The sequence below is a fragment of the Micropterus dolomieu genome, linkage group LG04 (assembly GCF_021292245.1).
Source record: "Micropterus dolomieu isolate WLL.071019.BEF.003 ecotype Adirondacks linkage group LG04, ASM2129224v1, whole genome shotgun sequence".
Taxonomy (NCBI): domain Eukaryota; kingdom Metazoa; phylum Chordata; class Actinopteri; order Centrarchiformes; family Centrarchidae; genus Micropterus; species Micropterus dolomieu.
In genome coordinates, this window is record NC_060153.1 from 20470698 (window position 1) to 20484701 (window position 14004).

A 14004-nucleotide genomic window follows, 5' to 3' on the forward strand; every position below is an offset into this window, starting at 1 on the left:
CATGGGGAGATTGCGTTGAATGCTGAGCTGAAATCCACAAAAAACGTTCTGATGTAGCTGTTGTTTTTTTCCAGGTATGTGAAGGCTGACTGGAGGGCAGTGGAGATGGCATCCTCTGTGGATCTGTTGGTTCTGATAGATGTCTGGTTTGCAGGTTTTGGACAAGCTGGATTGTTCTCTGTATGATTCAGTGATTTTAGAAGAAGCTGGGAGCAGCCATGGATGCTCATAACTGTATCACATTTAATTTCATAATATGAAGATAAATTCGTGTTTTTAGGGTGAACTATACCACTGACTAACTACCTGAACTACTGAATTCATCAATTCCTTTAAATTAAGGACAACGCAACACAATTATTTGATCTCTTAAAATGACAATATCACCATATGACAATACTGTTCTATTGTTGTAGCTTGTGATAAAGTGAATATATGAAAAATTGTAATTTGTTATGTCAAGATCATGAAGCTGTTTAATGTTTGCTGATGTCTTGCTAATTAGCACACATCCAGTGATCAAACACTCCCATATTTCCTGTTTAATCTTTTAATGTGATTGCATTTGAACGTATTCTTAGACTGATTCATAACATGAATGTAAAACTGCTGCAATAGTGAAAGACAACAATGGCTCATGGCTCACTGGATGTCCCTTACCCAAATCACTATGAGTTCCACATACCCTTTATGTAGCCTTTGAAACAAATTGCACTATGTATACACAGATTCTCGTTTAGGCTATCACACGCTCAGTTTTCCCCATTTTTCTAAGTTTCTTTACAAAAGCTCTTCTCCCTAAGATAGCCAACCTGGTTGAACTTGCTGCTGTGCTCCTGCCTTCCTTTTTATACCCTTGCAGCCCCACAACAGTAATAATGTTTTAACATGTGGGTTATAGTCTAGCAATCCCATCAGTCCTGGTCGTGTAAGCTACCTCACGCTGTGCCAGCCATAACAAACCATTGTTCTCCAGCCAGTGGGAATAACTGCATCAGACAGCTTACTACACATAATCACAATGAATGATATGTGAACTGCTGAACTCTCCACAAAAAAGAGAGAGCTTGTCGTCCATTTCAACAGCACTGAGTTTATAGCCACATTTTTTTCTCTTGGCATCCAAGTATAATTTGATGAAAATGGACAATTGTTGCCTTCCTTCTTTGTTTCCAACTTTTGTCATGGACTGGGCAGAGGCGAACGCCTTGTACTTGTGCACGTCATTTGGAACCTGTTATGTCCTTTTCGGTAAATGTAATTCTTACAGTTTAGTGTCCTCAAATGTCCTAGAACAAGAGAATGCTTGCCAAGTTAACTCCAGTGAGCTGCTCGGTAGCTGACAGTGACCTCTGACCCTCTGAAAGGACAGAAGGGGCAATAGAAATCAATGAATTGTTGCATTGTTCTTAAGTTAATCTCTCTTAATTGTTTTCTTTATTTTATTGTTCATTTGTTTAACATGTAGATACAGAATGGTGAAACAAAAATGAAATGGCACATTTCATGATTATTTCATTACTTTTTGTACTGTTTTCAACTGAGATTGAATAGAAACTAAATCAGTCTCTTTGTAAGCGGTTTTGTAATGTGAACAAATATAACTAGCTGATTAGTTTAGTCTATAATTATTCTAAGAAACTCCAGGCTTCACACAAAATAGTCTGGCCCTTCTGAAATAATACAAAAATATTAATTTATATTCACCATGTAACCTCGCAGAAAAGACCATAACCTCATACTTTAAACACTCAAATAGTTTTTTTTATCAAACTCAGTGGGTCATAACTACAGTTCAACAATTTCCAAATGACAGCAGCTTCAATTTTCCTCAGTTACCAGTTAAAAAATTAGCTATTGTATAATTCCGTCATCTTGGATGATTATAATCTATTACATCCATGCAGGCAGTTCTGGAGCTTCTTTGATGGATTAAATGACTAATCACTCTGATTGAGGATCCTGCTTTAATGAGAACCCCTTACCTCTCTGTACCCCGTCCACAGGGGAGGAGAAAAGGTTTCTAAATTACCTTTTTCTACACTTTGCTTCATCTTGTTTCAGCTGCCAGAACATGTTGCAACAAGCCAGAATCAGGCAGGATTTGTACCAAACAAAGTTATAGGTTATTATGAACAATTATTTTCTATAGCCAAATCATCTGAAACATCACTTGTGTTATATTTAAACTAATTGCACCTTTAAGCAAAAAGAACAGAATAAAGGACAGGAGGTACACCATGCCAGATAATCACTGCCAGATGGCTGTCTTCTTCTTTGTACATTAGCAACCCTGGACTCCTGCAGCCTTCCTCAAACATCAACAAAAGCTAACCAGTAAACAAATGGGATTAGTGTTCTTCTGAAGATTTGTCAGCAGTTCAGTCAAGCTGTTTCTGATGGCATTAGTGTGGGTGAGTTTTAATTTTTGGTCAAAGTGTTTCTCCTTGCTATTGACAGTGCAGGGTCATAATGTACTGCCTGTATGTAAAATGGCGGAGAGGAGTAGGACATGCTTAAAGTGTAACACAAGGAATGTTATTTATTCCCTCTCCCTCTTGACCCCCACTTTGTTATGATGAAGGGAAAATGCCTTTTCTAATTTTTGCTAACAAGGTCCTCCCTCAGACCACCTTTTAGTTATGTTTAATCTAGTGCAGCTAAGCAGTCAAACAAACATAACCCAGTTAGACACTGGGGTCTGGAGACATGTGAAGTGTTTACAGTTCCTGAACAGATTATTGTAGAACGGTCCAGTTACCCAGTGGCACATTCTCTGTCATGATTTAGCCACACTCAGCGGGGAGGAAACATCTTTTAAGACACATTCACTGAGCAGGCGGCAAGACAGTGGAGAACAGAGTGCATTTTAGCATCATATAAGAAAACCCACTTGCACTGCATAAAGCTTATAGTTAGGGCTGGCTCAGGTGAGTCCTGAACCATCCCTTAGTTATGCTGCTATAGGCCTAGACTGCCTGGGGATTTCCCATGATGCACTGAGCGCCTCTCACCTCTTCTTTCTCTCCCTCTGAATGCAACCTCATCCCATTAATGCATGTTACTAACTTGACTTCTTCCCTTTCCCGTAGTCTTGTGCTTTCTCGTCCCTCTCCTCTCTCCTCCTATCACTTCCTGCAGGTGTTTCTGGCTCTGGAGCTGTGGAGTCTGGATCTGTGGTTGCGAGTCACCTGCTGTCCCCGTGTTCCTGCTTGACACCCTCTGTTCAAATTATTGTTACTAGTCCTATTGTTATTATTGTTATTATAATCATTAACATTACGATTATTATCATTAACACTACTGTAAATATCTGTACCATTTTTCATTCATGCTATAGCAACATTACCTTTACTGTCTGTACCTCTGTGTGTATATTGTGTAGGCTGCCTCCCTCCCCTCTCTTTTTCCTTCCATCCCCCTTCTTCTTTCTCTCTGTTCTTTTCTCTCTCTCTCTCTTACCCCCAACTGGTCGAGGCAGACGGTTCTGCTCGAGGTTTCTGCCTCTTAAAAAGAAGTTTTTCCTTGCCTCTGTCGCCTAGTGCTTGCTCTTGGTGGGAACTGTTGGGTTTCTGTAAATATCATCACAGAGTAGTCTAGACCTGCTCTTTTATGAAAAGCGCTCAGAGATAACTGTTGTGATTTGGTGCTATATAAATAAAATTGAATTGAAATTGAATAGAGCTGGTTGTACAAATTCTTCCTAAATTCTTTTGAAAGTTGCTGTGAATATTATATGTTTCATATAAATCCTGGTGTTAGAGGGGTCATCATTTTGTCATCTATTGATACCTTTACAAACAAAAAATTAAAAAAGATGTTTAGTAAACCAACTCTGTCTGTCACTGTCTTTACGTTCATCCATGTCTCTTATAATGTAAGTACAGATGAGAAAATACATAAATTAAAAGTAAAAGGTAGTTATGTGAATGGATTGTCTTCTTGAGGTTCAGGTCCATCGTCGTCACATCATACTTTGATGATCAAAGTGAAACTACTTATCAAATTGAAGCACATTCACTCTCATTAATTTACTTGTTGGTTTCTGACAAAACAAGAAATACATACATTTTATTTTCATTGATTTTAAAAGATCTTATCCCAGTTTGAAAATGAATTTATCCCCCAGGGTAAATAAGTTGTTGAGGCAATCAGCCATTCAACAGCGGGGCACATGTAACATGCATATTAAAACTACAGGACTTACAGGAGTCACAGCAGCAGCTAGAAGAAGGTGCAACATGAAGCGGGGAGGGTTAAAAATAACAGTGCTAAGTGCTCGTTCTAACCACATGATTCAGTTTTATCAGTGAAAACAGTTTTACAGTACAGTTATAGACATCAGGGATCCTGGGACAAAATCTTTTGGCTTACTCTGTGAAATTTAACAACCTTGCTTGGTAAAAATAACTCTTGCCTTCACAAGAAATAACAGGAACAAAATGTCTATTTGCCAAGAAACTTGTAGAGAGATGTCAAATTGAAAATGTTATGTTTGAGTGCAGACAGCAGCAGAAACAACAACTGTAAAAGAAAATAATAGAGCTTCTTATCCAGATCTGTGCATGTTGCAGCTATGTATTGTTGTACTGGTATTTATTGTGTGTTGCTGCAAGCAATGGCACCCATCCATCCATTTTCTAAGCTGCTTATCCTGTTCAGGGTTATGGAGGGCAGGAGACTGTCCCAGCACACATTGGGCTTGAGGCAGGGGACGAGGTTGCGGGTCTGTTACAGGGCTAACACACCCACACATACAGACAGACAATCACACTCATCTACCGCAATGCTTTTTTAGGATGAAGAAAGAGGAGGATGTCAGCAAGGTGACATTGGTGCAAGGAGACTTGGAGAGACTGGAGTGTTGCAGTTTGCAGTCTGAAAAAAAAACATAAGTATTTCAGCTAATTACCCTGCAGAATATTTATTTTATTCATAGTATTTCCAATGTGTGTGTGTGTGTGTGTGTGTGTGTGTGTACAGTTAACTCTATTTTAATCCATGGACAAATCTGTACCTGCACCCTACTTTACAGTATATCCTCACCTGGTTTGCGCTACAGTTTTTTATGGGGCAGTGTCTATCTAACTACATATCTCCATAATATAATAAAAACTCTTAAATCCTTTCAACTATATACTAGCATCAATATATCAAGGCAAATTCCTTGTATGTGGCAATAAACCTGATTCTGATTCGTATCCTGTGTGATGTTCGATAATGATTATTATTTTTATAATACAAGTAATAGAAGTACTTCTAATTAAATATTTCTCTTCTTCCACCTTGAGCTCAACAGTAACTGAAAAGCAGTGCAGTGGTGACGCGCTGAGGTGTCGCTGGCCCTTTAAGACATGTTTTGACGCCGCACGTGCTTGCCTTATATGGGAGCAGCATCAAACGGTGACCGTTAGTTACCTCTGCTGCTGCTCCGCTCCGCTCCGCATCGAGCAGCGCTATAAAAGCCTGCTGGAGGAAAAAAAACTGTTGTTTTGTCAGCCTCTGAAACACAGGCCAGCGGAGGAAAGCAAAAGTAAAGGAGTGCACTTCGTATACCTTTTATAACTTCTTCTGGACGAGGGATTTCGCTATATGAAAAGAGAAACAGTGGATTTTAACACCGTTCAGGATCAAGGTCGGTGAGTTTGGAGGATTTGTGGGGAGTTTGGGGGGATGTGTTGAGTTTCTTTGTTGGATCAACAAAGGGATGCATGCCACCGTGTTACAGTAAAAACATATTTTAATAAGCTATCATTATTTCACCATGAGCAGTCAGCTTAATTTTGCCTTTTTTGCTTTGAGTAATTTAACGTGAAAAAACAATATTTTGGTCTTGAAAGCAAGTCGATGATTGACACAAATTAACGGAGTTTTTATTTATTTATTTTATTTTAACTTCACAGAGTTAAACAATAATTGCAATGTAAGCTACTGAATGGACATTATATGTTGAAGGTGAGCCATTTGTTTTGGTAAAATGACAAGTAGGCTATTCCTTGCTCTTTTTTGTTCTTTTACGTGAAGTATCCTCTTCGACCGTCAGTGACTAGGACCAGTGTCAAGCTAGCTAAACCCAAACACAGGGCTTCCGCCGAGCTACTCCAAAAATAAAAGGCTCTTTGTGGCAATGTCTTTATTCGATACAAACCGTAAAGAAAAAATGGAAAAGTTGAAAGTAAATTTCAATTTTCAACCCACTCAATAATTATTTTTTAAGTTTATAGAATGGCATATCCGTATTTTCGAGTCACAGTTGTTGCAGTTTAATGCTGAAAGCGCATTGATATGCTTGCAGACTCATTTCAGCCTTCTTGAAGCTGGTCAGCATCGCGAAGCCGAATGACCGACAGTAACCTCATATTAAGAGAACAATGAAACCCAAGTAGACAAACATAAGCCAGTCAGTCAGTGAGACGGATATTTTTTCATCATAATGTTGACACGAAAAACATTTATAATAATTGACAGTAGTTTGTTTTTCATTCCTTTGATTTGTTATGTTGTTTTTTTTACAATGTGTGCGGGGCAGCGCAGGAATGTATTGTTTTGGGAGATTTTATTCATGTGCATATCTGCAGGGATGGTGTTACGTCGATAAAATGCATTTGCTTTCTGTTTTCATTGGTGGTTTGAGGGAGCAAAACTGTTTCTTTCATGCATCGACGGTCTTATCAGCTTCGCTATGGCAATGATCTGGCATTTCTTTTGATTAGTTTTCCATTGTGAATAATCTGTCAAGTGGTTTCGTGAAACATTGAAGACAGTGGAGTGGAGAAAAAAATCATGCACGAATGTGTTATAACACGTGAGTGAGAATTGATGGTAAACAAGTAGGAAAAGGAAGATTTTTATGCGTACCACTAGAGGCGCCCTGGCTCTGCACCATTTGGTCTGATCAACACTCAGCAGAGACCCCCTCTTATTTCTGCATACGACGTGTTTTCACCACAGTGTTTGCCCAAAATCAGACAATTCAGATACCGTAAAATCGTGAAAAACTCCAGATACTCAGATTGTATGATACAGAAGACATGCTGATGCAAGTTGGATGAGTAATAACATGGTATTCAAACCCCAAATGAAGGTAGGGGAGTTTTAGAGACACAGTTTCTTTTAGTAATGACAATTGGATAGCCAAAGGTTGAGATATAATTAGAGAAGGAAAGAACAAAAAAATCCATTCACTGTGTGCCAAATGTGGGGAAGGTGTACAGTGTATACATGGTTATCACCCACGCATACAGCAACATTGCAGACCAGAATATGGAAATGTAGGTGGTGTTTTTTCCCCCTCGTATAATTTATGTTGTAGTGTACTGCAATACATTCAGAGAAACAAATCAACATCCGAAAATAATAATGTTTGATAATGTTTTTGTCTTTAAGCCCCCAGCAATATAGGCATTAATGTTAATTCTGTGGTCGTTTAGGAGTTTAATGTTGTGTCCTTGTTAAATCATCAAAATCTGCTTTTGCAATTATCGATTCAGTCAAATGGTCAGTTGAGTTGTTGGTGAAAATCTGTTTGTTTTAAATTATGTGACTCTCAGTAAGTCTACAGGAGGTGTTTTACATTGTTAAACGGTTAAACATGTACCTTGAGTGCTGCCATGCCGTATAATCACGTGACCCATAGAGGAAACAGGTGTACCAGTACAGCAGATATTGTACAGGGGTCACTGTACTGTTTGTTGATCACAAAGTTCTTGTTTGTTTTTATTGCGACATTTCATACATCCCAGTGATTTACCTAATAAAGCCAAACAGATAAAGCAAAAAGCAACACAGCTGAGTTGTTGGTATAAAAAGTTAAATGTTGTATTGTATTTTATTTTTTTATTGCTATTTGTTGTGTTGTTTTTTTGGCCATCCCCACTGGAAATGATTTAATGCTAGAAGACATTAAGGCAGTGATGTTATTAAAAAGGTTTACCTTGCAACCAGGTGGAGACTGCAGCTGGGGAAGTGGTTTGATGTGATGAAAGTGTCGTTATGATTGCATTACAGAAAAAGTGGCAAGAAATCATAGAAAAGCACAGTAATGATTTGATTAGGGCAAGGCTTTTTTTCAGCCCATGAGCAAATGATCAGTGGAGACTATCATGTTTGAACATCACTGTGTCCATGACATTGTTGTGCTGTGGTTCCACTCTCTATGACATCTAATCAGCTTTATTCTGTGTAAAGGACATTTGTTGTAATAAGCAGGATGGCCTTGATCCTTTGTCTAAAGATGTCTAAGATTCAGCTTCAACTCCAAGTTAACCATCAAACTTGAAGTAACAGCCACAAAAATGGGGCAACAACATTTGTAATAGTAATACCTGTATGGACTTTGGACAGAGATTAATTAATTAGCACGTTTTGAAGATGAAAACTATAGTTAAATGTCATTATACAACTGATCTGCTTTAAATTACATAAATGCTGTGCATTTAAGACTTGACCTATATTTTGCTTATGAGCACTATACCATGATGCCCTTAATAAAGGAGTTAAGGGTCTCAGTCTTGAGTGGCTAGGTTTCTGTCTCAGAAAACAGGATTGCAAAATGAGCTGGATAGCTCCTGATAACTGTGTGTTTCTGATCTGTGGGTCTTCTGGATTTTTACTTATTATCCAAATAGCAAAGTAATTCTTCTTTTTGCAAAATAAACACAAAACTGCAATAAACATATTGTGTAATTTGGTCTTCTTGGAATTTGTTGTCTAAACGATGGCCTGATCCAAGCATGTTGCATAAATCCAAGGACTTTTGAGTCCGCAAATAGAATAAACCAATAGGCATGAAGAAATGCATGTCCCACACAGGTTTACATATCTGATGAATCACATGCCATTTCTCTATCTGACAAAGCCCTGTGTCTAGCAAGAAATAGGTATAAAAGGGCATCTTGTTATTGAATTACTTTGAGTAAACCCACTAATGCTCTTTAATCAGTGGGTCTTTTTGATTGGATTGAACAATGTGGATAAACGTGGGGCTAAAGGGATTTTTCCTTTTAACATTTGCATCAAATGTAGTATTGTGTGTGATGCAGAAGTGTTAAAAGGGTGAAAGTTGGGACGATAAAATGATTATCAATAACTTTAATGAAAACTACCTGCCACCCACTCATCCTCCCAGTTTAGCTGTAGCTTGACCTTTGGACAGATGAGTCTACATCAAGTGGACCTGAATCTGCAGTCAGTGGATAGCAGCCTTCTTCAGTCATCAGTCGACTTCATTTGCTGAGTGCTGCTGTGCCTTTGACTGGTCTGCGTGTCAGAGAGAGACAGTTTTGTTCAATAGGTGAATGTGTCAGTAATGATTCTTTGTTTCTTAATTGCAATTTCCTGTATTTTAGTTTGAACAGTTATTTAGAATATGCTAATAGGCTAATATTTATAACAAGCAGCCCAGTAAAAGTGTTTTTGCTTTTTTTCCCTTGGTTATTTTTTTATATTGTTTTTATACCAAAAAGTTCTCCCTCTGACTCTACATTGCATGTCATGCCCTTTTGTGGCATGGCCAACTGGAAATTACAGCCATATTTGGCAGTGTCGCATGTCCTTGGTTATGGTTTACTGATGTAACGACTTTCTGTTCTGTTTTCCCGTCAGTGTTGAGCGTCAATGTATGCAGGACATGTCATTTTTTGGTAAAACCATGAATTTTTTCACTGCAACAAAGCTGGACTGTTAGGAGTTAGTTTGCTTAGTGTGTTTAATCAGTCATATTTTCACAGTCAGGAAAGTGTTATTTGTTAACTTTGTGGGTTTTGCCTGTTGTACATGTTACACTTTAGCAATTGACCCTCTCTCTTTGTCTTTTTGGGTTCACAGTGAGGAGCTGGAGCGTGCTCAGTGAGGTTGGGAAGACGGCAACATGGCAGTCTCCACTCAACTGGGTTTATTGCTTTGGAAGAACTTCACCTACCGAAGGAGACAGACAGTAAGGAATGCTTATATTAATTGTTTTATTCCTTTTAAAAAATAGATATATTTTCCATTCCAAAATATACCTTTATATTTGCATTTTACTGTCACATGACTCAGTGTCATATACATTATTAAGTTATGTATGCTGCTAGGCAGAATGTTTGGCTTACACTGTATTCTTTCATGTTAGTTGTGCTAGGAGTACAATCAAGCACATTTTTAGGCCAGTCCAAAAAGCTAAATCGAGGGGTATCTGTTATTTGTCATCATCATCAGAGTGAATTTATACAGCGCTACATGACATGTCAAAAGGGCATTCGGCCTTCTAGATTATTTATTTATGTCTCTGCTTCCAATGTGTATGCAGCCCACATCAGTGTAAATGAAGTAGTTCTCACCCGAGCCACTTGGACTGAAAGGCATTACAGTTTACAGATTACTGTGAGTCAGTCAAGACGTGACAATGACACATTTGCATGTCAGGGCCATTGTCCAGTTACCGTCTTGTGCTGGTTGACGCCCACACACTCAAAGTTATGTAAATCAAATTCAGCTCCAAGCTGCAGCACAGTGCTTCTTTTTATGTGAGGAGGCTCCCTTGCACACAAGTAAGCCGTGTGACCATCGAGCACAAAACTCTTCTCAAAGTGACGGCTGTGGCCGCTTGACATTTAGTCCATTTTTTTCCAACAAAAGGATACAGTGCAGTATCTTTATTCCCACGCCGCATGTCTGCCATGCTGGTTAAGACGGAAACACAGGCAGCTGAGTAGAGGGGCCATATGGAACAGATGGACAAACTCATAGTCCTCTAAACCCTGCAGACCTGTCTCTCTGTGTCCCCTTATTAACCCATATACTTTACCCAGACTCATGGTGGGATTACTGTTTACAAACGCCAACAGCTGACAACCCCCTCCACACACACAACTCATGATGGGAGGTTTTCTCTTCTAAAGCAGTAAAGATTACCTTAGTTGAACTGAAAATACACAAATACTGCAAAGCACAGAGGAAAAATTGACACTGTTCTGGGACATTTGTTCCATGAGTTTTTATTTCCCATGAGTGTAAACCCTTTTATTTGCTTGAATAACTCCTGCTATCATCCCTTTTGTCTTCCTTTCTTAGATCCAGCTGCTGATTGAGATAGTCTGGCCCCTTTTCATCTTCTTCATCCTGATCTCAGTCCGAGTACATTATCCACCCTATGAGCAACATGAATGTAAGCGGACAGGGATGAGAAAAGAGGAGTTACATTTTTCATGCTAAAACTTAAGAATTGTTCATTTATTGACATTTTATAATTACCTCAAACAGTATTTTTTGTAAATGCTACTGATAATTATTTGTCTGGTATTCTAAGACACTTTGCCTCTTGGTATTCTATAAGACCAACATGTTAGTCATCCAAGGTTTCAGTTTTGTTGTATCAGAAGGATGGGTTGGATTTGTCAATATTTGTTTGCACCCTCTGAACCTGTGACACAGCTCCTGGAAAAGGCAATTGCCATTTCATTCGTAAGTAGAACTGGTTTCACAACTTTGGCCACGTTTCAACTCAATAAGATTATCACTGGTCGAAAACACTTTTAGGGAGGAAAACTGTTATATGCAACAGAGTTTTCTAAGAGTTGCTTATTTCCATGGTATTCATTGAAATCTTACATGTATTGTCATGTGTAGTTCATTTATTCAGATTGGTGTGACACCTTTATTCTGTACATGTAATTTCCTGAATAAGTTGCAGGTGAGTCAGTTCCATGGAGGAGATTTTAGAGCAGTTGATGCAAGTACATTACTTTTACACATGCACAGACTTAGGTGTACCTGCCTTTGAACAAGCCAAGTATAGTTACGCAATCAATATGAGATGGCATGTGATCATTTTGTTGACTACCAACAGTGTATCACAAGTCAGTATGAACCATTTAACCCAAGGCAACCGCCTGACCGTCTTCTTGCACTCTATACTTATCTTTTCAGCAGAATACCTAGATAACCTCAGCAAATTGTAGCAGTTCAGTTAGCTGATAAGAGTAGAAACAATGGTAAAGATAATGCTTTTTAAAGCTCATGTCAAAGGCAGATGGTCTATTTATTATAGTTTGCATGGGTTATAATTAGTCGGAAATTAATGTGCCTAATGTTGTCTGTAAATATTGATGATTTTCTGTTTTCCACTTATGTCCAAATTATGAAACTAGTCATGAAAATTTTATGTTGTGCCTTTCCTTTCCAGGCCATTTCCCTAACAAGGCCATGCCCTCAGCTGGTACCCTGCCCTGGGTACAAGGCATCATCTGTAATGCCAACAACCCCTGCTTCCGTAATCCTACCCCTGGCGAGAGTCCCGGGGTGGTGGGAAACTTCAACGATTCTATGTGAGTAACATGGCCCTCTTGCTGATTCATAGTTATATCAATATAGCACAAAGAAAACTTGGTTTTGTGTAATTGTGTATTAATATTATTCAACGCAACAATTGATGTGATGTGATTCAGTCACAAAATGTACTATTTCACAAAATTGAGAAGAGCTCCTTTCAGGGTTTGAATTCTCAAGGGATGTGAAACAGTGTGTCTAATCTTGTCTCCTTGTTGTCTCTCTGCAAACATCACCAGAATCTCCCGTCTCTTCACTGATGCCAAGAAGATCTTGCTGTACTCTCAGAATGATAAAAGCTACGAGGGCTACAGGGGACTGTTGAGGGCCCTCAGGAAGCTGCAGAAGAACACTGCTCGTAAGGACATACCTTTTGATTTATTCTGTGTTATATTACTTTTTTGAATGACCAGCTGATTGATCTGTTCACCCACCCGTTCACATTGATCACCCATTCATCCAAAGAAACACTCCCACACACTGCAGGTATGACTCAACTAGAGTTTATTCACTCATTGCTGTTAAAGCTTCTGAGCTTCAACTATAAATATTATGTTCATGAAAACATATTGTTTCCCAAAAAAAGCAAGAAGTATTTTTTATCATGATATTGAATCTTGATGATTATCTTTGGATCCTTTTTTGAAAACAAATATTGTAGTTTGTTCTGTCTACTAGTTACAACTACTAGTACAATTCAGCTACTTGAAATGGTGGTCTCACAAAGTGAAGGTTCTCTCTTTCTTTTCTACTCTTGTCTCATACGTTTAAATATTCCAAGACATTATTTTTAGTCAGCCTCCACAAAAAGTCCCAACTCTTGCAAAAATGCCAACTGGAACAAAATTTTAAATGAAAGATACTTGTTTATTTAAGATTTAGGTTAGCGACATGTTTAAACTAGATAAAGTGACTTGTCAAGGTCACTTTTGCAGTGTTAGCTCAAAGTCTTCAGAGCAGTGTTGAGAGTTTAACGTGTCCCTCCCTTATCACTTCCCGCCAGCCCTGGTGGGCCCATCTCCCAGAGGCCAGATATTACATGCTAGTGGTGGTGGTATAAGACAGGAAAAAACGACCAGGTCAAACATGTGATTATGTCAAGCTGTTCTGCTGTCAGTTTTACCAACACATGTAATCACTAATTTAACTATTAGTGCAAAGGTTGAAAAAGAAAGAGGGAGAGGTTCATCATTATGACCTTGCCTGTTGTCGAGCAGAGACAGGTCCTCTTTCAAAAATAAAATCTTGTTGATGACTCCACTGTGCTGACTCAGTCACAGCAACCTGAAAATAGAAAAGGGGGCTGTGTTGAGCTCTGCACTTACTTTACTTGAATTGAATAGAAGTCACACAAACACACTTTGCTAAGTGAAAAAGATTTTGTATTCAATTCAACACCCATTACACTGACATGGGAGGCACGCTGCGAGCCTGTTTTCCAAGCCAAAGAAAAGATACAAAGATAATGAGGACAAAAACATGTGATGATGTTATGAAAACAACCATTAATACTGTATAAAATGAATGATAATAATAAAGATGGGCATTACAGGACAGAGTGCAGGAACAGAAAACAGCAGTGACGTAACTACTGACCTGAAAATGAAACTGAAATGAAGGAGTCTAATTAGACTGGGTGTCTTTTGTTTGTACCATTAGCAATATTTCTCTGATACACATGTGGTAATCAGTCCATTT

At 38.6% G+C, this 14004-nt stretch overlaps 1 protein-coding gene across 2 annotated transcripts in view; it reads left to right on the plus strand.

Moving 5' to 3' along the window:
• The first annotated feature begins 5471 nt into the window (after nt 1-5471).
• LOC123970311 (phospholipid-transporting ATPase ABCA1-like) overlaps nt 5472-14004 on the plus strand; it is a 39702-nt gene continuing 31169 nt past the window's right edge. For both annotated transcript variants that reach the window (XM_046048298.1, XM_046048299.1), the window contains exons 1-5: nt 5472-5635; nt 9826-9934; nt 11053-11146; nt 12164-12305; nt 12546-12664. In XM_046048298.1, coding sequence (XP_045904254.1) covers nt 9869-9934; nt 11053-11146; nt 12164-12305; nt 12546-12664 — 421 coding nt within the window. In that variant the 5' untranslated portion in view covers nt 5472-5635; nt 9826-9868. The remainder of the gene's footprint in view (nt 5636-9825; nt 9935-11052; nt 11147-12163; nt 12306-12545; nt 12665-14004) is intronic.